The following is a 24,526-nucleotide window of genomic DNA, read 5'->3' as shown; positions in this document are numbered from 1 at the left end:
TAAAAACCATGTCTTTCAGGACTTAACTCAAAGGAAAATGGAAACCCTGATTTGAAATACTTAAAAGTATCTTTCTTCCTATATACAGTGGGTCTCAAAGTACATGAAAGCATCTTTTAAAAGGAAGAAAGCAATAATAGCTTTGAAACACACAGAACAATTCAATAAACTGTGCAGCCATATCAGTAGACACTATTAATTACATTTTGTATTCTTATTTGTCATGAGTGATAAGCACAAATACATTCACACACACACATATATACAGAACCATGTAAATAACATATGCTCCTTAATTATATTTGATGAATGCTCTGACTTTTAGGGCTTATCCCTGCAGCTGTATTTTCCTTTTTTTGCAGCCAAATACCATTTTCTATCCCTGCCAAAGAGGGTAACAAGGATTGGGTGACCGTGATTGGGAAGTATCTCACCAAGGGTTTACCCTTGATTTTATACAATCCTTAGTACCAATAATTCCTGAACTGTACTTCACTACTGCATCACCCAAGTCAATTTTTAGATTTAACACAGAGAACAGAAGCTGACCACAATATTAATGTCACAAGACCCCAATTAATACCTAGCACCAATCTATAATTGCATTTCTAAGAATTCAACTTTTTACCACTGTTTTTATCTAATTTTTTACATCATTTGATTTACTGATTCCATTAGCTGTTAAAATAAACAATACAACTGCTGTCAACAAATCTATCATTTTATCCCAAAGTGGTTTTAGGTTTTGCTTTTTATTGCAAAAAAGTTACCATTTGCAGTCACAAATATGTAATAAGTATAATTGGACTGGATTATTCTTTTTTTCTCCACAGCTCTGATGTCAGCAGATCACACACACTGCACACAGAGACCACTGGGCACTTTTTAAAACTGTGTTTAATTCATGCCCTTAGGAGTGTCTACATGGCAGCACCAAGGGCCAATTTCCAGATATTGGAGTGGTACAACTGACATAATACATAACGACCTGGAACATCACACAGAATTAAAAGAGGCACTGTAAAATTACAGAGAAGCCCTTGGGGGAAGCTTTGAATGGTTCTTTTCCTGCAACTGTTATGTCCACAGAGTAGTGATCACGGAATAGTGTCGAGTGTCTCACTTAGGAACGAGAGCATTTTTCCCTAGAACAGGGAGAAATTCAGTGGGTCAACAGCACTCCAGGTAGATACCAAGAATATGAGAAAAAACCCAACAAAAAACCAAAAAATATACACATAATAAAATTTAGTTTTGTTACTGGTGGTAATGTTAAGGCTGCACCGTATAGGCAGTACTTCACAAGCCCCCTTGCACAGGTACAGGACTGCAGGGGCTGTGGATCCAAGTGTCTAAGCACACTACAGGCATCGTCACTGACACCTCACAAAACTGCAGAGGGGCAGGATGAAGACATTTTTAAGACAGAATGAATACTTTCAGTGTCAGAGCCTCAATTAGGATTCAAATCTTTTAGTCCAATGTGGCTAATTACAGACTACTTTCAACTACTTTTCTCACTTTCACTCCTCCTCACCTGCTTGCCATGATCTACAGAAAGGTCTACACTGCACTGCTAAGTGGGGGGAGGCAGTATTAGAAAACAAAAAAGGACAAGCAACTCTGCTGCTAATTGCTTTTGAATTGCCTCATTTTGCTTTAAGTGATGCTTTTGTTTCCAGAAGATTTGTTTCGGTTGTATCAAGGATATCACATCATTTTTTCTGTAGAATATACACTTAATGTTTTTAAAAATGCGTATTATTTATCAATTAAAGGTTCAGTGCCTATATTTAATCCTGCAAGTTACCTAAGCAGATGTCCACGTATACCAAACAGGACACCAAATCCTGCACAGAGTAAACAAGATCTGACAAACATGGACAGTACAAATACAAACAGTGGGTATTCCAGAACAACATTTTGAATTTATAGAAGAGAAATTGCTCACTTCAAATGACAACCAGAATTCTTTAAAATGACTGCGATTTATTTGACAATTTGTATTAAAGTATTATCTATAAAGCACAGATTGAAGAGACGTGTATGTAAATCATCCTCTAAGTGCACACTAAGAATTTACACTAGAGATATAAAGCTACAGATCCTCACCCTTCACTTGAGTCCAGTGTGTCCTGAGTGTCAGTGGGACAATTGTCTGTTATCAATTATCCTGCCCAGTTATCAGCTGGATCTGAGGCTGTTTAAGGTGTCTTGAACAAATCACCTGTTTACATTGTAGTTATACACCTCAGCTCAACAACTGCTTCCATGTGAACAGTACTTAAATGAGGAAATGAATAAAGATTTAGGAGATATTTTTAGGCCTAATTCACAGCAAATAAGTTTCAAATTACAAATTTTTATTATCATCGAATGACTTTAGGTAAGGCTCCTGTAGAGAGGGGAAACGAAAAAGACAAGAAAAACATCTACAGATGATTTTTATATAAAATGCTGTAATGGGGAGTTGGGAAATGAAGATCCTCCTTATTCATACAAATACCTTAGGATAGGTCTGACATGAGCAAAATATGAACAAGCTCATTCTGCTGATTTTATTCTTAAACATTGCTATTTTTCCTGCTCAGGCTAATCTGTAAGTGGAGATGTGTGGGGAAAACCCATTTTGCAGCTATTTCTGATCCTACTTCCTCTTTTCTCTCTTCTGACAGATAGGTCTACTGACATGCCCAAGCCAGTACAATTCGTTTTTATATTGACAATGAAAAAATAAATTACTTAGAATTGCCTTCTATCACATTCCAGATGTCATATCTGGCCTCAGCACTCTCCTCATCTATTTTGTTAGGCTTGTATTGCACATTTCATATCTGATCCATTTGGAACACCAAATACTCTTATTGCTTTAATATATTATTAAAGCAGCAGGAATATTTTTTTGAGAATGGGAGGCCATGTCCTTCTTGAACATTCCAAAATCTGTACCTACATCAGTTCAACTCAGCTTTAGCTAAGAGTTTATTGGATGTGTGAGAGAAGCATAACAATGAGTCAAACCTAATGACTTAAATTAACAAGGCATCTAAGTTAACTCCAGCCATCCTTCTGGAATCCAATCCCCAAGGGCTACATCTCCTCCTGTGCCAAAATTAGGATGCTCAGTCACGACCTTTCTCTTCCTCATCCTAATTTCAGAACATTCGTATCTTTGTTCCAAACAGAAACAGGAAAACCATCCCAAAACACTTCTGACATATCAGCTGCATCATACTGGCGAGAGCTGAAAGCTTGATAAGCTATGTGACACACTGAATGCTGGAAATCTAAATAGAAAATCTGGATAGGAAATATTCAGTTGGTCCTGTCCTGTTTATAAAATAAAACCTTTGAAAATTCTCAGTAAGTAGATCTCAGTTGCCAGAACACTAATCCATACACTGCAAAAAAAAAAAACCAAACCAAAAACAACCCAAACACACACAAAATAAGAGTTTCCTCTTCATTACCATATTTTCCTGAAAAAAAATGCTCTTAAATAAATTAAATCTGTATTCCCTCAAGACAAGCTTCAGAAATCTTACCAAGGTCCCTTCTTTTCCATTCTGAAGCTAGCTAGATCCATCACTTTCTGCAGTCAAAGTTATTTGCATTTATGATCAATAAAGCCATTAGATTTGGAAGATACGTGACTCTGACCTGCCAAGCAGCCCAGGATGATGCTGTTCACAATCCCATTAGCAGAGAGGGTGTGACCTGAGGCAGATTAGAATCAGTTGAACTCAGACTCTCTTTGACACCCTCAGTCTCAAAGAGAGTCTGAGTTCAACTGATTCTAATCAGAGTTTAATCAGGTCTTGGCTTCCCATAGACTTATGCAGACAGTGAGGATCCCTTTTAACATTCTGTGCAGCCAGAGCTGCATTGTAATGCTTCACACTGCACTGAAAGTTGAATCAATACATGGGCTACATATGAAGGATTTCTTTGTTGTGTGTACTTTTATAATTTAATTTAGAAAATATGTCTCCCATTGCTTTTTCTGTTACCTTGTCTATACATGAACCTTCTTTTCTCCAAGAAACCATTTTAAACTAGTTCACATTTGAGGTAGATGAAAAGTCAGATGGAAAACGTCAGTCCTACCCAACACAGCAAACATACATCTGATGAGAAATTAAATGTTTGTCTCAGATACATCAGATCTGTCTGGGCCCCATTCCTTCAATTCAGGAATTTTTAAAGTGATTATTTTGCTGTAGAAAGCGCGCCTTTTTCTTTATTTTTTTTTTTAACCAATCCCTAAAATTACTTCTATTCTTTACTTAGAAATATTTTATACATCAATAGGACAACACATGTTGCAACTCAGTAAATGAAATTCAGAGCCTTGGGAAGCATTTACTTGATTAAATGCACAGGTGCTTTGAGGTGACTGCAAACACTGGCATAAAGCAAAAGCACCACTGGCACAGCAGGTTGAGCACAGAGCCATCCCCGAGGCACAGCCCAGGGGTTGGTGGCTGCTGTGTCCCCTCTGCTCATCCTCACCACTCCTGAGCCAGGCATGTGAGCAATGACCAACCCACAGCCACCAGCAAAACCCACAGAACCACAGAATCGTGGACATGTCATCACTGCCGTCATGGTGTGACGTTTTTTACCACTTACCATGATAAAAATCATCAGTGCCCACCTGGCAAGACCTTTTAACTTTTTTAGTGCAGAAATAACAAAACCACCCCTCCCTCCACGAGGCAGCACGCTCATGGGAAATGTGCTGGAAGAGCTTTTTAAAAAGAACTGCTCAGCAGCAAAGTCTTAGCAGGGATGGGGACTCAAGTTGGTGCTGCCTGCAATATGAGGTCAGAAGGAGAGGACACTGTAACAAAACAGACACACTTTCACGGGCAAGCAGGAGACAAACATGGGATGATACATGAAAATTATCTGTGCCATTTTTTAAATGGCTGAGACAATTCTCTTTAAGCCAGTTCAGCATTTTTTTCATTTCCCAGTACACCCTCTCGAGTATACAGTTAAATGCTGTGTTAGGAGAAACATCCATCTGTTTGGGTTTTGTTGGGTTCATTCAGGGTTTTTTAATTGTCACAACATTTCAGTATTTTTGATACAAATTTACTTTCAGATATTTCAAGCATTGGCCAGAACTCATCCCTACTATCATGCATTACCCATGTTCATTTAACCTAATGCTAGAGCCAGTGACTGCAAAATTTCTCTCAGGTGGTAAATCTCATTTCTAACCACAGACCAGAAATCTAGTGAACAATTTCAGCAGTTTAATAACTCTCCTGTTAGGGTTAAATGTTTTTCTCCTGCTGCCCCCTCCAAGCTGACAAAAGGGAAGAGTAACCACATGAACATCAGTACTGAATTACAGAAATGATTCTTAGAAATTAAGATGGGAGTCTGTTTATATTGTGATCCACATTTTATGGAGACAAAGAAACTGAGACAATAACCAGCTTGCTCAAAATGGCTCCACTTTTCAGAATTTTCAACAGTTACCATCTCAAATTTTTAATGCTGAAAGTATTACAAGTTTGATTGTGGTACAGTGGATCTGCCTCAGCTTTCCATTTACTCCAAGACTTCTTCTACCAACAGATTCAAACATGACTGCAGTGCCTTAGAAAGGTATTAATAATTTCTCTGTTCTGGAATAGCAGAGGCACTCCTAAATTCACAATACCAGCACTTGACTCAGAGAGCAAACTGCATATTATGCAAAGCCTTTGCATTTTCCGTGTTAGGTAACAAAAGCCATGCTCTGGGTCAAGCCTACAACTCTGTGTGGAGGAAAACCTGGCTCTCTTCAGGTTCATTCTACTTCTTTTTAGGTCACTTCTCCATTCACATTTCTGTTTATATCTTGGAAACCTTGACACATGCCAGACACAGCCCTGAGTCCCTCTCTCTCAGCATCACTTTGTGTCACTCCCAAAGGCACTTTGTGCCACCATCCCCCAGCCCCTGCATGCAGTGCAGGTGGAGGGGAATTCATCCCTGAATGGCCAGAAACAGCAAATATGTACTTGCTAAGGAGACACCTGTGGTACAACTCTCATTGCTAGAAAAAGAACTGTAGATTTTAAAAAGTAATTATAAACTTCCTTTAATTGCACCTGCAGCACAGGATCTTTCCTAAACAAAAACAAAAAAACAAAAAAACAAAAAAACAAAACAAAAAAAAAAAGCAAAATAGACCAAACCAAACTGCCCTAGTATTTGCAAAAAATTATCAGGTATACAGCTGTGATACTTAAAAGAAAGCAAGCCTTTAAATTATAAGTAAAATATATAAAATCTGTGACTTCTTTGGAGAACAAGCCCAGAAAATGTTTGAACACAGAAATGCCAATACGATTGTGTGAAAGAAGCAATAATAGAAAATCTGGGGAGCAGAATGGCCATGAAAGACGGATGAAATCAAAGAAGAAATAAAATTTTAAGGAATTTTCTTCATTAGTTGTGCTTAAATTACTCCTGCTTTTCTTGCAAGGCATAAAAACAAATAAATGCATGAGCAGAAAAGAAAAGCAGAACAATAAAGCAGTAAAAGTAGTTCTTTTTTACCTGTCACATACAAATTAGGCTTGAATTCTAGAAATTAAAAAAGAAATGCTTTCAGTGAAACTTCAATATCTGGAAATCCTGACTTAAGTTCTGGAAAGTTCACAGGCTGAAGAGAATCTCTTGAACACATAAGGAATGACTTACAGTTGCCCCCATAAAGCTGGCACTGCAAACGTCACATGTTGTTAGCAGGAATGAAGATGAAAATTCAGTGCTCCTGGCTCTGATTTGCTTGAAGGTTTCAGGCAAAGCTTGGCACAGGTGTACTTAAAAGAAAAAAGTGCACGTGCAAATTCTGCCTCTTAGCAACAAGATGTGATCACAGTATTGGGTTTAAAAGGCAGGTGATGAATCACAAACCCTGCTAAATAATGAGATGGCAATACACCCTCTTTGCACAGTGTAAATGCCACCAGAGGAGGAGATATCACACAGCTAAGCCACTACCATCTGCACAATTAATACATGCTCTAAGCAATGAGGGAGTAGGAGGAAAAGCATCATCACTTATGACTATGTAGTCATTAGCCAAGGTCCTCATCTTCATTAGACAAATAAATTAAAATTCACATTTACTGAAGCTGTCACAGTGGCTCCAAAACAATACTCTAAAAATGGTCCCACTGGATTTGGATGAAAATGATGCCTTTTGAAAGAGTAGTTGGTAAGCAGAAGCATGACATCAAATACACTGTCAATCCACTGCTATTAATCTAAGGCAGCCCTCTTCCCCTCTCTTTCACAATAAGGAGGAAAAAAATAGACCACATGCTAAATTTTAGTGAAATTAGAAAAACAATAACTCAGGATAATAAAGGTCTGTAATTCAATGAAAAACTGACTACAAAACCACGCTGCTTTTCTAAAAGTTATAGAGCTTGGAGAGATTTTACATTAGAAAATTGCTAAACAGAAAGCGTGACTGAGCACAGTGATGAGGTGGAATAGTAAAACTTAGCAAAGCCAGAAGGAGAGAGGATAATGCATTTTCAAAACAATCATAAGAAAGCAGGAAAACTTGGCCAGTGCTAAGACTGTAGTTGATGAATCAAAATTTGGGGAGGAGGGGAGGGATAGGGGCGCTATTTTCATTACTACTTGATGTTGAAAATAACACAAAAGTTATGCTCAAACAGAGCAGGGGAATGGTTTTGCTGACACTCATCCCTTGTACCAACATTGAGAGAGACTTTTTTAACTAAATGGAAACTCTCCCATGTTCCTGGGCAGAAAACATCGTCACTAAAACTTTTTTATTTGATCAATCCCCTGGATACAAAGCTGACGCCCTGTTCTCCTAACTGGCATCACACTTTCAGAACAGAAGATAATAAAGTGTCACACTAGGGCTGAACTGTCACTGTCTTTTAAAAAGCACTTTGAACATCATGTTTCCCAGGGCTAGTTAAGAGGTGCTGAACAACAAAGAACTGTGAGGAATAAAACTTTTCACTTTTCATCCCTGTCTAAAATAACAAGCAAAATGAATCGTGATACCCTGCTCATTTCTCTCAACTGAAACAGAATTTTTAAAGTCTCAAAGGATACTTTATTTCTGTAAATAGGGGGTTAGTTTAAGGGCTGTGCCAAGGGCACAATATTAAATTTGCTGCATTCCCACCCTATGTTGCAGGAGTGGGAGGTTCAGGATTCTAGGAGTGATATTCAGCCCAGAAGTCTCTCTGGGTTTATCAGCTTCTCCATCACACATCTAATATCACACAATCTGCTGATCCAATACTTTACAAAGCAAAACAAAACCCTGTTTTTACTACATATTGCACTGACAAATATAACTTAATAAAAAAGTCATACAAGTGCAAAAAACTGCTTTACCAATGCTTTTTTTCTTTCATATGGGTAGCTAACAATTGTCTCTGCCTAAAGTTTAAGCATTGCATCACTAGTCATGTATTTTCTAATTGCCTTATATTGATATAATATCCATACCTTCCTCTGAACAAATTACTGATAATGAAAGTTCTGTAATATCTGTAATGGCAGGTAATATTTAATATTTATTTTCATTCTTGACATTAAACAATAGTTACACTCCATGCTCTTTTACTTGTCTTCAGTTTAGTGGGGTAGTGTTCCCTACTGTTAACAATTTCAGGGCCTTGGTTCAGTCTTACCCCTATTTCTAAAACCAGAACACAGCCAATTTTCTTAGCAATCCTACAAATCATAAATATAGATTCTACTGAAATTAAAGCCATATTGAAATAAAATGGAAAGATGAACCCTAATGAAAATTAAATGAGGTGAACCAGAGAAGATGTGACCAGATAAGACAGCTGGAATGGGAGTCTATCTCCTTCAATATATGAAAAATAGCTTCAGTACTCATGGAAACAAAATATTAAACACAGAAAAAAACCCAAAAAGTGCACATAAACAAAACTAAAGAAACTACCAAAACACTTACCATAATACCCCAATATCAGATTCTGAGATATCCCTACACATAACCTTTTTTACAAGGTTTTGTTAATGTTCAGTTATAAAAAAAGAAAGAGCACCATGATACAAGCTTTGGGTCTGTCCACTTAAATCAGAGGAGCAGAAAAGAGATGATGACTGAAGCTCTGACTGAAATGGCAAAGTGCAGCTGCAGTTGATTTGCATGAGTGGGACCCCACCGGCAGCATCAGTGATAACCTCCAGAACCACCTGTGCAGGGGAAAGGTTTCCTCCTAATCCTTGTCTACAAGATCTTCATACTCTCAATCAGATTTCAACTCCTTCTAAGATTGTAACTTAGATTTTTTGGTTTGTGGGGTTTTTTTTTAACTAACTATTTCTTAAAAAAATCATAATTCTAAATACTGCAGTATACTCACCTGGAAATTACTCTAGGACCCTTTGAAGCCAGGCTAAGTTTTTTTGTATTTGTATTACTGCAGACATATATAACTGCAAAGTAAAAATACCTTCCTGAACAACAGCTTTCAACATTTTGTCCATATCCTTCAGTTTTAATAATGGGCAAAAAATTTACTTGAAATGATAGTGTGAGTTCTTTATAACATAAAACCAGCTTGCATTAGAAGATGAAGACAGAAGGCTATGAAAAAGTAATCTTGAGTGTATTTATCTCTTTCTTCAAAAAGAAATGAACTACTCTGGTTGGGAGAATGGGTGGATGTTTCTTTAACACACAGCAGTGTCCTTAGAAAATTCTTTTTCAGATAAATATTGCAGCTCTTGAATGCATTTCTGGAAGGCATAGCAAAGTTACATGGAAATGACTAATGGCATATCTTTCTTATAGCTACTCTACCACCTCTTTAAAAATCCAACAGCAACAAAAGTCATCTCCTCTCTGCTGTATGTGCCATTTCTGCAGCAACACGAATGCTGTGAAACAATATTCAAAGGCATTTCAGGATAACCATAATGGAACATTTGTACATTCCAACTGTAGGTGCTTTGGAGACCCCCTTGGAGAAGCAGCCCACAGATTGGTGTTTAAAGATGCACAGCGTTTTACTCTCAGTTGTTTGCCAGGAATAAGATACACCCTGGCATGGAACTATGATATAAGCTCCTGTTGTGTGCAATGAAAAATAGGAGAGAGGGATGAATACTCAGCATTTGCCTCCTTACCTTTATCTTGTTTTCCATCTCATGCACAGATGGACATCTCTACTTTTTACAGGGAGAACCAAAGGGAAAAGACATGAGCCTTCTTCTAGACAGTGAATGATATGGTAAAAAGACAGGTGATGATATCACCCTGAAAGGATAGAGCTTATCAGCAAGGTCTAACAATAATTTACCTCCTCAGCTGAACACCAACTAATGTCCTGCAGTCATCTGACTTCAAGGCATTTCTAAGTTCTCTCCAAGTAGTTTTCATTGACTGAAATTTGTAATATTTCAGTAAAAATATCTATGAAGTAGACTGTAACAAGCTTTATGATTACAGTAAATTAATATTTTCTTGGTTTCTCACATCAGCAGAAGCATTCCAAATTTTGTTGTGAGTGTTTCTTCTTATTCAGTACCAGTCATATTGCCTTGTTAAGGTACAAGACTATTATTCTAAAGTGCACATCTTGGTTTTAAGTGAAAAAACCCAAAGCTACACAAAGATCTATTGCTGATAGTTAATTTTTGCTAGCATTTCTACCAGTTACAAATGCTGTAAAAACTTGCACAACAAAGAAAGTCATAATAGCAAAGGACAAAAAGAGAGTGCAGAATTTGTAGATGTCAACATTGTGATAAAGAACGTTTTCCTTCTTACTCCAACATTTCTGATGCTTACCCACATATCTCCAAATAGGGGATATGTTTTGGGTTGACAGGAACAGCACTCTGAAGTAGGTTAAAAAGTTATGATCCCTGAGAGGGAAGCCAGCCAGATAATGCTGGAGCACTTGGTCCTGACCCTCCCCTGTTCCAGTTTCCATTAATGCAAATCGAACTAAGATCTCAAAGCGTTTCCCCAACAGCTACACATCCCCTGTTTTTCTCCATTCTGACACTGAACATAATGCAACATAACATTTCTCAATACATACTGAATAAATTTTCAATTACCACTTTAAATAGGAAAAAAGCTGGATGCAACACCTTCTACAGTAAAGATATCTCAGTCTTGCAGGGATTGTTAAGGTCTATCACTCCATTTTTTATGTGAAAACAAATACTAACTTTATAATCCCCAGCGACTTTACAACCCTGCAAAGGGCTTTGGGAAAAGGATATTTTTCCACATTAAAGGGTCTTATGCTTTCACATGCCTTTCACTTTTCAAGATAAATTTTTGGAGCAAATATTTTAAAATGTCAGAGTTTTAATAAACAGTCCTGAGACAGATCCCTGTCAGCAAATGAAAACAAACCCATAAGCTGTAAGTATATTTTTGGGCAACACACATGAGGAACAGGGGGCCATTGTGCAGCAGAAAAATTATTATATTGTTGCCATTGTGGAAAGGGAATGGGATGACTGACACAACTGCAGGGCTCACAGAGCCCCTCCCTGCAAGGAAGAGACGACATGGAGGCATTGGAGCAGGGCCAGAGCAGGGCAATGGAGCTGGGACTGGGTTTGGAGCAGCACCTGAGGGACCTGGGGGGCTCAGCCTGGAGAAAAGGGGTCTCAGGGGAGACCTTCCTCTCTACAGCTCCCTGGCAGGAGGATCATTCTCTTCTACCAAGTAACAAGCAAAGGGCAAGAGTAACAGCTCAGGTTGAACTAGGAGAGGCGTAGATTGCATATTAGGAAAAATTTCTTTACTGTAAGGGCTGTTAAGCATGGTAACAGGCTGCCCTAAAGAGGTGGAGTCACCATCCCTGGAGGGATATCTAAGATGTGCAGATGTGCCAGCAGCAGCCACCACAAAAAAAAAAAAAAAAAAAAAAAAAGGTAAGCCATTGAAGGATGTCACATGTATTCCATATTCTGCAATCAATGCAGTTTTTTTTAAAAAAGTGTTCTCAAAAATGACCCACTGCACCACATGAAGATGGAGCAAACAGCGACCTCTCAATTCAGAAGCTGAGCAGGATAAGGCACTCTGGCAAACCCTTCCTGGGAAATGCTGAATGTGGACTTACAGCCATATGTGAGAACAATTGAGGGTCCTGAAGATTTGCTTGTTTCTGAGCAACTGCCAGGAAAGATCACGTCCACAGCAGGCAAACCCTGGGGACCCTCCCGCACTGACGGCACCACCTGGAAACGCCTCCTGTGCTGGCACAGCCGTTTCTGGGGGAGCAGTCCCCAGGCCAGGGCAGGGGGGGACTGCTGAGGTCCTCTCTGTTCTGACACAAGGAACTTGCCTCATGGAGTTCTCTCCTTGTGATGTGATCTCACAGCCTCCTCCTGGCCCTGAGACATTCTCGCCATCTGCTCGTACAGATGGCACGCTCATGTACATTTTAAAAAAGGGTTTTCCAAACATTTTCTATTCTCTCTCTTCTCAGATAGTTCTAGACTAGCAGATGCAGTAAATGTTCTAGGAATGACTATTCAGAAAGAGAAAAAAAAATATCTTACACAAGTAATTTAGAGAAGGAAAAAATTCTGGTCACTGAACAGCAAGTAGAAATATCTGCATTATAGTCTAAAAATCACTGATAGACACAGCTTTAAAGTGCTCTTCTGCTGAGGTTTACACATATCCTGAGTCTGGAGAACTTACCAGGAAGCACAAACTCCCAGTATTTTTTATAACTTATCCTAGTTCCTCTGCTGATAAGCAGGACTGAAAACTGTTCCAAGAAGTGTTCCAAAAACTGTTCCACTCTCTTCAATTCCTTTGCACACTGAAGACCACAAGAAATTTGAATTTTCAGAGAAATAAAGAAATGGACCCAGGAGATGCAAGTAAAAAAGACCCCAACAAACCCCTTACACTTGAGGAGTTTAGGTAATTCTTATCTCAGAAAACATTTTACCATTCTGAAAAGTTTAAAACCAAAGTAGGGTAAAACATTGCATGAAAAAATCAGCAATCATCTTCCCAGAAAATGCATTAAAACATAAAGGAAATGTGGTTTGGGTGAGAAAAATTACCCAAACTAGATATTTAACAAGAATAAAAACTAAATCCAAGTACTTACTCCTTCAGATAAGACACTTGGTAGGGAGAAAAACTTCATATTCTTCCATTCAATAAAGAGTATTCTATAACATCTTACATTAAAATGTGAAAGAAAAGCTCTGTCTGTAAAATCACAATAACTAGAAAGTGATTATGTGTGACCCACAAGAAGTATTATTAATTTACAGTGTCCTAACTTTTATTTTTCTTACATATACAAGGACCCCAACCCTGCTCCTACTTCAGATATCCATCTCAGATTTTACAAATTTCAGTAAAAAACCCCAATATTTCAAGTAGAATTTATACATATACAAAGATAATGTATTTATTTATGAAAAATATATCATATATGTCAGCATGTGTTTGTACATACACATTTAGCATCTATCAAGCTAAGACTTGATCAGAGAATTCTGAGATTTTATGGATGTCCCGCCAACTGGAAAATCTCCCTTCTCAGGGTCACCAACTACCAGCTCAAATATGATCAAAGACATTGCAGAAGAGAAATGATAGATTGCTGTAATTCTAAATTATATACATTATTACATTTTAATTTAAGATTAAATGTTTGATGACCCCTATTTGTTTTTTGGAATACACAATACCCTTGGAGCAACTTAAACTATTTCATGGTTCTGTAGCTGATGGAGTTTTTCTTACTAATAAAGACTAAATGCCACAGTCTGTTAGGCAATAAAACTCAGAATTCTTTTCACTTCATTGCAATGTAATAAGTTTGGATAATAGGGCTTTTAATGGAAAGGATTCCTGTGACTTAAAGCTTTTTTTTATTAAGCTTAAATGAATTAATTATTCACATACTAATTTAACAGCTACTTCATAAAAAAATAAAAGCAAAAGACCCTTCTGAATACTTATCCCATACTTAAAATCTAATAAATGGACTGAAAAAGAAAGATATCTTTGTTTTCTTTCAGATAGGAGAGATATTTAAAACACAACTACTCTCCCTCCTGATGAGAATGAATGTTGAAAAGATGCCATTCCAAATCCTACAGAAAAATGAATAATAATAATCTATGAGTCTGTAATTGAAAAGAGATATTTATGAGTCAATGATCTCTTTTTTTTTTCCCAGAAATTGCATCTTCCCTAAAACTGGCTCATTTTTTGAATGGGCTGCTATGTAGGGAAAGTGGAACAATGGGATTCAGAGAAAATAAAGCAGATTTGTATCCATAACCTGGCCATCCCAAGGTGCACATGAGGGCTGGCATTTTATAATTCTTCATAATAATGCTTGGCACTTGTGTAGTGTTTTATGGGATCAAAGCACTTTACAAACTAATTAATTAATCTGCACAACACCCCTGTGAGAAGGTAGGTTTTAGTGTTCAATTCACCAAATGGAATAACTGAGCAGAGGAGCTGGATGATTTGTTTCGTGTCCAAATCTTCAGTTCACAGAAACAGTGTTATTAGGAATAGCAGTAGTTGCATTTCTCTGCTTTATTCCTTGGAACCTACAAAAGAACTACTTGCATGAGAAAGGAAAACAGCATCTGGGCACACCTTGGGCCAGAGCTGATACCTTGTTTATTTAAAACAACAATTAATTCACTTACAAGACAGACTGGAATTTAAGTTCCTTTCCTTATGCTGGGTCTATATTGATAGTGCAAGAAAAGAGCCATTATCAGACATGTCCTGCCCCAGGATTTCCAAATAATCAGATTGGGGTGGTCATGATTCCTTGTTAATGCAGCAATTCTTTGTACTTGAAATTCTACATAAGTGTATTCAATTTTTTCAAGTCTTTGCAACAGCTACATGACTTCAGGTTGAAATAATGTTTTACTACATTTGCATGTATTTCTGCAAGTTCCCAAAAAGTTCTTGCTTTGACCACCTGCATGCAAGATTTAAGGGCTCTTACACAAGTCTATGTATACTAACAGCATTGAAAACCTGGACATAGAAATGGAATTCACCTCATTTCTTGTGCAAAAGTAAATAACTGCATGCCAGACTGTGAATTATCTTTGGCAAGTGTTGGCAAAGGAAAAGTCAGTAATTGCATCTGTAGGTGTGAGCACCAGCACAAAAAAATTACCCACTTAACACAATGGAAACACTTCTTCACAGATTGATATTCTCATGTTCAAACAAGTCATATAAAAATTACTTTTTACTTCCTCTTTGCAATGCCTATATATCCAAAATTAAGAAAACTTGTATTTTTATTTGGAGAACAGAAAGCTACTGACACTTCAGACATCCTAATAAAAATAAATATCATATTCACTTATTTATTTTAACAAACAGCAACACTACTCTGAGATACTGTTGGTGCTATTTATGCTAGAGGGTACCTCATTATAATGTTTATTTCCTCTTCTCCCCTGAGGCTGGACAAGGCCCCAGTTGATGCGAAGGGCTGCACAGCCAAGAGAGGCACGAATGTGATGGAAGCAGAAACACCTGCTCCCTTGACAGGCATCATGATCAAGAGCACAGCATCCAAAATAATATATTCTCCCCAGAAAAGAAGGCCAGGTTCTTCTTATCTCTTCTGAAATCCCCAAAGAGAAAAAGTTTTGAGAAATTTTTTTGTTTAACATGAATGTGCATTAAAAGTCCTTAAACACCTTCTGTCCAGCTTCTGGAAATATCATATTGTGGCAAAAAGGTAAGACAGGTTTGCTGCTTTCTTGCAGAAGATATTTTGGAGTAACAAGGGTATTTGAACTATTGCAGGCAGTGCAAAGACTAAATTTTAATTCACAGAATCACAAAATTTTAAGGGGTTAGAATGTATCTTAATAACCATTCAGTCCTAAAACCCCTGCCATGGGCAGGGATACCTCCCACCTGGCTGCTTGAGCCCCCTCACTCCTGGTCTTGAACACTTCCAGAGTAGCCAGCTAGTACAAATTATTTTATTATTTTAAAACTGCAAAATGGATCCGTACCTCCAAATTATGCTTAGCATTTAATTAAAGTTAAGCACTATCAGAAAAAAAAAAAAAAAACAACAAAAAACCAAAACAAAAACCCTAACCCCCCCCAAAAAACAAGCACACCCAAAAAACAAACAAAAAACAAACGAGAACAAAAAGAAAAAAGTAGCAAAATAAAGATGAAATGCTTTACTGAAGGGTAGCTGGTGTGAACACTTCACCTCTCAAAGAATGTGGTCGGAGAACTAAAGACATTTGCAAAGCAATTGCTTTTAAAATTGTCCATGGGATTTCATAGACAATGAGCTGCCTACGAGGAGTTAAACTGCTGAACAAGTCTAATAATGCAACAGAAATGCCCAATGCTGTCTTACCAGAGCAAAATATGGCAGAATCTATTTTATTTGCAGAAGTGAAAATTTCCAAGCAGCTGAAACTGAGGGAGCAGACAGCAGAAGGCACAGCTGAGACAACACAAAATAGAGTCATCCAGGACTGTTCAGGATTTTGCGACTCAATGCTGGTAGCAGGAAATGGAGAACAAAGCCAGGCCATCATACACATAATTCTCTCATTTGTGGGAGATTACTGTGCTCCATCAGTCAAACAGGAATTATTGCTGGCTAAGTTGGAGACTCATAGTTGGTAAAGTATTAGATGAATCTTGGCAAGTAAATCTGTTGGGCTTTCAAATGGGAAAGTCTTTAATTTCTCAAAAAACCTCCTCTGTTCTGCTTCCTATTGTTTTCCTTCTGGCTAAAAAGGATGGGAATGTCATTACCTCACAGAACATGGTTTGTATCAGGTGTTCTGTATATATCCCATTTTTCTGTAAAAAACACCCACAAACTTCATTTACAGAAAGCATAAAACCATCCTCCTGAAGAGATACAATAGCACACAACGCTCTTGGTCAAGTAATTATCAGTTCTCTACCCACAGTCACAGAGCTTCCTTGTGAGGAATATCGGGAGAAGTGTATGCAAGGGTCGATATTTCTGTAAACAGCCTGGTAATGGTGCAAAACTACACAAAATATCTTGGTCTTCAGCCACTTCTTCAACTACTTTTAATCCTTGTATTCGAAACTAAATTTCCCCCCTTACTCTGACACGTGGCATCACAAGACTCTACAAGCAAAGAGGCAAGTTCCAGAGAGACACCATAACGTGGTTACTCAAAAAGCAAAAGCAGTAATTCTAAATTGGCAAGTTTTATTCAACCTATACTGTTTGCTATCCTAGATTTGAATGTCTAAATTTACTGTTCTAAATGTTGTCAAATCACTAATATCCTCTTGCAAGTCATCTTCATTTCCAACATAGTAATTTTCCCTGTAATGACTCTTCATTTAAGACTATATGTTTACAATTTTCTACCATTTAGGTGATTTAAGTATATCATCTACTCAATGTCCTGGTCTTGGCAGCAGTGAATAATTTTCTTGACAGATGGAATATGAAAAAAATACTAAATAAAACATTTTCCCAAAACATAAATAGCTGGCAGTTATCCCTCAGAAATAAAAGTCCTTCTTAACCTAAAAGCAACCAGCATGTCATGTTCCCTGTAAAAACAAGGTCAAGAATTTAATTATGCCCTTAACTAATGCCCTATTGCAGTGAAGAAGGCAGGCTATGAGGGCAACATACCAGCCATTTAGATGTCTCCATTTATTATTAGTCATTTCTCTTTTTTCCCCTCCTTCTCTCCCCTCTTTCAGCAGCAGCATAATCCAGGTGCTCACAAAACTGCCCCTTAGTCCTTCTTGAAATTTACCTTCCCAACATCAAATCTAATCAGATGTGGCATGCACACCATGTACGGGTTCTGCTCACAAAAACAGAGAACAATGTTAAGGGATCACTGCTTGCTGTATGAAATAGAAATTCAACTGCAGGGACACAAAAGAAAGGGATGGTTACATTTGTACTGATAAAATCACTTGCTGTTCAATGGATTTAGTTACAGCAATCAAGGTAAATGCAACCAAATTCACAGCAACATTTATACATGTGTGTATGTTATGATGTTTCTAAATAGATGTATCGGGAGGTGAAGCATTTCAGACTGATACTTAAAGGAATCTCAGTTTAGAAAAATGAATCCCACAGTGAGAATATGTGATTGCAAGTACAAGTTAAAGAAAATTAATGCAGCAACAACAGTAGATTTTCAGAATAAATAGTGTATAGGGGGGTTTAGAGATGTGAGAAATACAACTAAGCAGGCATTTTTAAGATGTGGAAATTACTAATAAGCAAGAATTAAATATATCAGTAATGTGGACATTTGAAATAACAATAAATCTGAGTGGAATTCAGATGAAACAGATGAAGCTACTTAAAGCTATAAAATTAAAACCTTAATGCTAGAATGAGATCACTGATTGCCACTTGGTCCAGGGAAGGCAAAAGCAGAATATGGGCAGTCACATGGTGTATTTCCACTGGGGCATCTTCCCCATCCAGCCCAGGGGGTTTTAGCCACAAAGCCTCTCTGAGCCCTCCTGGGCTGAGTCTGAGGAGGAGGAATCAATTCTACACTTCACAAGACTTGTCTGGGGTTCATTAACAATTAGGACCTGTAAGAAGGGGTTTTCTTACCATGTCATCTATTAAGGTACTTTTTAAGTTCCACAGTCCCTACCCAGAACAACAAGAACCAGCAGTGCCTTCACCCCCGTGCTGCCCAAGGACAGAGCTGCCACAGCAGTGAGGCAATTGCAGTCCCCAATTGCAGACCCCAGCCTTGGGTGACACTCACCCTGCCCCTGCCCCCAGGTGCAATTCACAGCCAGCATTCATCCTGTGCCAGCTCACAGGGCAAAGAGCACTCTGGAAATGCACCAAGTAGTCTTAAAAGAGATGTAAGTACTGATAATCTCAAATGTGAGACTGCTAGGTATACCAGAATACTAGAAAATTATTTCCTAAAGTGAAATTTTTTTACCTAGTTAAAAAGCTGTCTAAATACCTTTAACTCTGGGCTGTGCACCAGCCCTACAATAGAAAAAAAAAATCCCATTTTAGAATTATTCTAAAACCATTTTGGATAACACATTGTGATTGCAAGTATTGAAGAAAACGACTCCGGGAAATAAAGGCTCAAATCATTAATAATGATCCCTCTAATTACATTAAACAGCTTTAAGTGAAAAATAGATACCATTTCACTTTACTGCATCTCATAAGACACACTAAAACTGATTTGCTATTTATGCTGAATGAAAAGGAGGAAAGGCTTCACCCAAAACAATCAAGCAGTATCAACACTGGTTCAGCAAAAAGAAAAGGAAAAACAAAACCCTCAAAACCTTAAACAAAGTATATTTCATGAAAGGTTTTGGGGGTTTTGAGAAACAAATGAGCATCAAAAGAAACACTCAGAAAACAAAGCTTTTACTTGATTCTTCTATGGACAATTTTTTGTGAGCTCTACTTACTGTTTACCAGCCTTTTAAAAGAACAGAAATGATTACAGATACTTAAGCACTCAGAATAAAAAATGCTACAATTAGCAAAAAAAGTTAGCAGTTCTGAAGACATTAAATCTGATATTTCTTTCTAATTTATTCTAGAAGAAAATAATAAAGATTATGATTTCAGAATCTTAAATTGAAAACAAACCATTGTTATGCTGGCTCTCACTCCATTAATATGAGTTAGGTAGCTGGTTTATATTTCACTTTACACTACAGCTGCATTTCAAGGAACCAAGTATCTATTGGTTCATTGAACAATCATAAAAACTCCAGACTTGCTCACAGCCACAGTGCCAGAGCCTGAGTGCTCCCACAGAAAACACAACTGGACACAGCAAACTTTGGTAAACACAATCCCCAGCTCTGCAGCATTTCCTGGTGTGAACCCAGGCAATGCTTTCCTGCTGTTCTGTTACCTACCCACACAGCACTGGCAGTCACCTTTTTCAGTTCTATTTTTAAATCCATTTCTCAGCAATAATTTATCCTGCTGACATCACTAAACAGACAATTTCCCAAGTTTTCAGAGCTTCTCAAGAGTGAAGCCCTTTTGTTGATTTTCCCAGTCACCCCTCTCCATACAGTCATACAGAACAACAGGCTGTAAAACATTTCAAGTCATACCTCATCTTAGTGAAAATCATCTTTAAAGCACATCAGTTAAATTATCAGTTCAGCTGTCATATACATTTTCTGTTTTCTCCTCTAATCCTCATTTTGTATTTCATATTTCAATTCCTTTGAAGAAGCAGTTCTAAACTAGGCTTTTAATCCAGAATGAGTATTTCAAATAATATTTACAGCCTTATTTGTTCTTAATACAAGTCTCTGAACTGTACTAAAAATGGCAGTTTATCTCAAAAATTTGTATAAAAATAAAATCCTCTAGATTTAGAATACAAGCTTAGAATACTTTTTTTTCTGGAATATCATCAGTTACATAGAATACAGAAATAAAAAGCATTACAAAACAAACAAAAAAGAGCAAGGAAAGGTTTTTATTTTTAGTTTTTAATCGTGGTTTTAAATTAAGAGGCAGAAGAGTTAGAAATGGTTCATACTGACCTGAGCCCATAAAGGACTGTTCCATCTGGATGCAGACGAATCATTCTGTTCTTCACAGTAACACCATGAACAAATGACTTCTTGTCATTCAGGAAATAGGTATCAGGCACCCAGAGCTGATCAGCTACTCTGTTGTCCAGGGTAAGGTTTAGAGGTATTACATTATAGGACAGCCTCTTATCCCTCCACGCTTGCTGGAAGTACATTGTCAAGGTATAGTCCTGTGAGCAGAAAAAAACAAACAAAAAAATATGCATTGAAATATACATGTGCAAAAAAATGACAATGCAAATACACAGGTATTCATTGTGACTGTTCCATTTCTGTTCAGAATTTCCAGGAGTAGATTTATTTATTTTAATGGTACTGAAGATCTTGTATGTGCTTAATAACAGCAGTGAGAACACAAAGATGATGGGGTATTTAAATTTTATGAATGACTTGGAAGCTCTCACTTCAATATTTAAAAATAAAATTTAAAAAATTGTAGACATTTAACAGCCTGTAGCACTTCATAAGCCTGGGAGTTCTAGGAAATAGGAATATTCACAGATCCAAATTTAATTTCAGGGTCTCCACTGTATTCAATACAGCTCTGGATCAAGCCTTCTGTCTCTGAAGTTTCAGTCACCACCCAAAGACTTCCCTAAATTAAAATTTCTTCAAAGTCTGTTAACTTTTCCCTGGGCACTGAAACCAATGGGAATTTTTTAAGGTTCCTAAGCTATACATTTAGTCTTAATTTTACAGATGAAGTAACTCTGGTTACTTCAGGGGGACAATTCAGAGAGCACAATTAGCATCTCAGTAATTATTCACAGTATTATGAGACTTGTACTGTCTTGATGCAGACCACCACTGTACAGTGCTTCAGAGATGTTTTGACCTCTTGATTTTTTAAAGAATGATGCATTTACAAAGGTTACACCTTTGTCAAAATTGTTATCCAGATGCAGAATAATCACTACATTTAGCCAATGCTAAAAAAACCTCTACAAATAGTACAAAAAATATATTGAGAGCAACCCTGTGGAGAAAGACTTGCATAAATGGCAATATTAGTTCTTATTCCCTGCCTTACATCGTAAAGGAGAGTCCATTATTTAAAGTATTTTTTATTACAGTTGGAAAAGAAAAAATTATCTTCCTGCTGAACTACTTTAAAAGCATATGCCACAAGTGTGTTTTACAAGCATTCTCATTTAAAAGGATATTTGACATGTGAACACTATATAGAACATCTCAGATAATACAAAAATAAATTTTTCTTATTCTGCAGTTTCCCAGACAGAGCACCCCAGCAGGAAATCACTGAAATTGGGTTGCTGTAATTATTCTCTTTACCATGTACAATACCCACCCTTGAACTAGAGAGGGCCTGTGAGAACTATGGCTATTTCAGAGGAATTCTGTAAGCAGTGACACAGAACCCTGAAACTAAGTGACCCTGCCTCTTCTGCAGAGCAGTGTGCACTCAGAAGAATCAGTATAAACTATTTTTTATAGAAATGTGCATTTCAGTGGAGGAAAGACTTTTTTTTCCTCTCATCCCTCTCCAGAAGAGCCCATGTAGCTGGGCTTGAAAATGCCTTTTCAATTTTCAGTGAAGCATTTCCTCCTGCCCAACACAAACCACAGATGGTACTGCTGTCCCTCCAGTGCTCCTGTCTGCACTGGTTCTGGGTCAATCCCCTTCCCTTGCTGCATCCCTGGCCATGCCTGGAACCCCAGCACCTCTGGCCAGGGGCCACAACAGCCACTCTGCAGGGACTCAAGTAGGCAAACACCACATAAGCCTTCCCAGCTCTTTAAATACCAAATATATTCCACTGGGTGCTCTTCTACAATCTGATCAGTTTTAATGATCTGAAATCTCTTCCCACCTCCCCAGGATCAGGATGAGATGAGCTTGCAAGAGCCTTCCACCTACATCAGAGGAATTTTACTGTTATGCTTCATCACTGTTCTGCAGGATTTGATTCATAACCAGCTATCAGAAAATCTCCAGTAGGAAAATTTATCAGTCTTTATTATACTAATATATCACATCATCAAGTAATGATTTATAGCAATTGATTCTCTATTATCCTTGGAATGCTGCATTTCATTCCTATTCCAAGGAATAACCTACATGTATTAATATACTGCATAAATACATAGAACATGCTTTCCTTTTTGCACCTCAGTAAAAGAGGAAAAGAAGAGGAGGAAAAACCCTAAACATATATGGTTCATTGCATAGAAGTGAATTACATAAAACTGTAAATTTGGAGCACTGGCATTGCTGAAAGAAAAGCCAAGTCACCAGGCTGGAGCTTAAAATCAAACACACTGTGTTCCAGAAAGAGCTGGTGCTCTGACTAAAAATTATTTGTCATCTGTTGGCCCTAGTTTTCAGACGTGACTGGAGTTTCTGATGGTCAAAACAGAAACCCTTTGAAATGGTTATAAAACTCTCACAAGCTTTTGAATTTAGGTTTCTATTTTTAATGATAATTTTAAAAAACTCCAAAGATGTTCCAAGCTACATATTTCAAAGTGAAATTGATAAGATAGAAAAAAGCAAAATCTGTCACATAAACTGTGATCTATTCCTTAGAAAGGAGAGAGGCATCTGTTTTCAAAATCCCAAATGAAAGAGTAATTCAAAAAAGGTGTGCTGGTACAAAATGTCCTTAAAGTATCCCAGGACCCTTTACATGTTGACATTAAGAACACTCTCATCTAATAGGAATACTACAAGAAAAAGTCTGTTAAACTCACATTAAATATGGGCATTCCCCTCTATTCTAGGGATAAATAGCAAAACAAACATGTCAATACCTTGTCTCCAGGAAGAGAGACACAGAAAGAAGTAGAGGAATAGAAGGATTATTTTAATTTTGTTAAGGTTTAGCATCCTTTTAAATTCACAGGATGAGATTGTTAGAACCAGTGTAAGTTTGAAGAGGAAACAGGAGCAAATTCATTTTCACAGCCTTGCACAAGGAACTAATTCTAATGAGCTGAGAGAACTCCAAGCCCAAAGCTCCTGATGATGGGGTCAGTGCAAACCATTGCACAGACACAAACGACAAAGGCACTGACTGCAGCACTACCACATAGACACACTTCTACCGTAGAAATAAAGAGGTTCCTCAGTTGCCCTGGACATGACATGCTGTATAAAACTGTACTAGTGTTGACAAAGTTGCAAGAAAAAACTAGAATATAAAGAAGCAAACATCTTTTCTGTAAATATTATTGATTTTGTAGTTTTAATTATTTTTAATTACTTCATTATTATTCCATTGTTTGCGTAGATCTAAATTTAATAAAGTTTTTTGTTCTGTCCAGAGCAAAAATTTAGGCATCAGAAAATGGATCATTACCCCTATTCTATTGTGATCAAAGAAGTCTCTTTTCCTCACTTCACCTTTCCACTTTCCCTCTTCTTTATTTCATACAATGAACCAAAGAGCAGCAAATATAAGACAAAGTTAATGTTTATGCATAATTTTCCGTATGAATAAAAAACTATCTAACAGTTTCATTAGTATTAGCATATTCATGAGTAACTTTTATTCTGCAGTTGTTGCCTGCAAACATCTTAGCTGCTGGAAATGTAAATACACTGAGGATTTAAACTTGTATTTAGATAAACAGAAGTGTTACAGACAGACATGGTGTCAGTGAATGGCCATCGATTTCAATTATGTAACAGAAGATACTGGACAGGAAAGCATCAAATCTGAATATTGGCATTCTTATTTATGTTCTGACATATCTTTCATGCTCTCACATAAATGTTTAAGCAAAAAAAAAAAAAAAAAAATCAGTTTGGGCCTATTATTAGTTTAAAAAGATTAGAACACAGGCCTTGGCTAAACCTACCCATGGGCCAATAACTGACATATTGCTGATCCTCTTTTTGTATTGGGAAAAGAATCA

The 24,526-nt window shown here is 37.3% G+C and overlaps 1 protein-coding gene across 3 annotated transcripts in view; it reads right to left on the bottom strand.

Annotated features, from left to right (window-relative positions):
• GABRB2 (gamma-aminobutyric acid type A receptor beta2 subunit) overlaps window positions 1–24,526 on the bottom strand; it is a 137,484-nt gene that overhangs the window by 70,591 nt on the left and 42,367 nt on the right. For all 3 annotated transcript variants that reach the window (XM_030957162.1, XM_030957164.1, XM_030957163.1), the window contains exon 6: window positions 20,597–20,817. In XM_030957162.1, coding sequence (XP_030813022.1) covers window positions 20,597–20,817 — 221 coding nt within the window. The remainder of the gene's footprint in view (window positions 1–20,596; window positions 20,818–24,526) is intronic.

Source organism: Camarhynchus parvulus, chromosome 13 (genome assembly GCF_901933205.1).
Source record: "Camarhynchus parvulus chromosome 13, STF_HiC, whole genome shotgun sequence".
Taxonomy (NCBI): domain Eukaryota; kingdom Metazoa; phylum Chordata; class Aves; order Passeriformes; family Thraupidae; genus Camarhynchus; species Camarhynchus parvulus.
The sequence above is the reverse complement of the archived record's forward strand: the minus strand, read 5'-3'. Positions and strand labels throughout refer to the sequence as shown.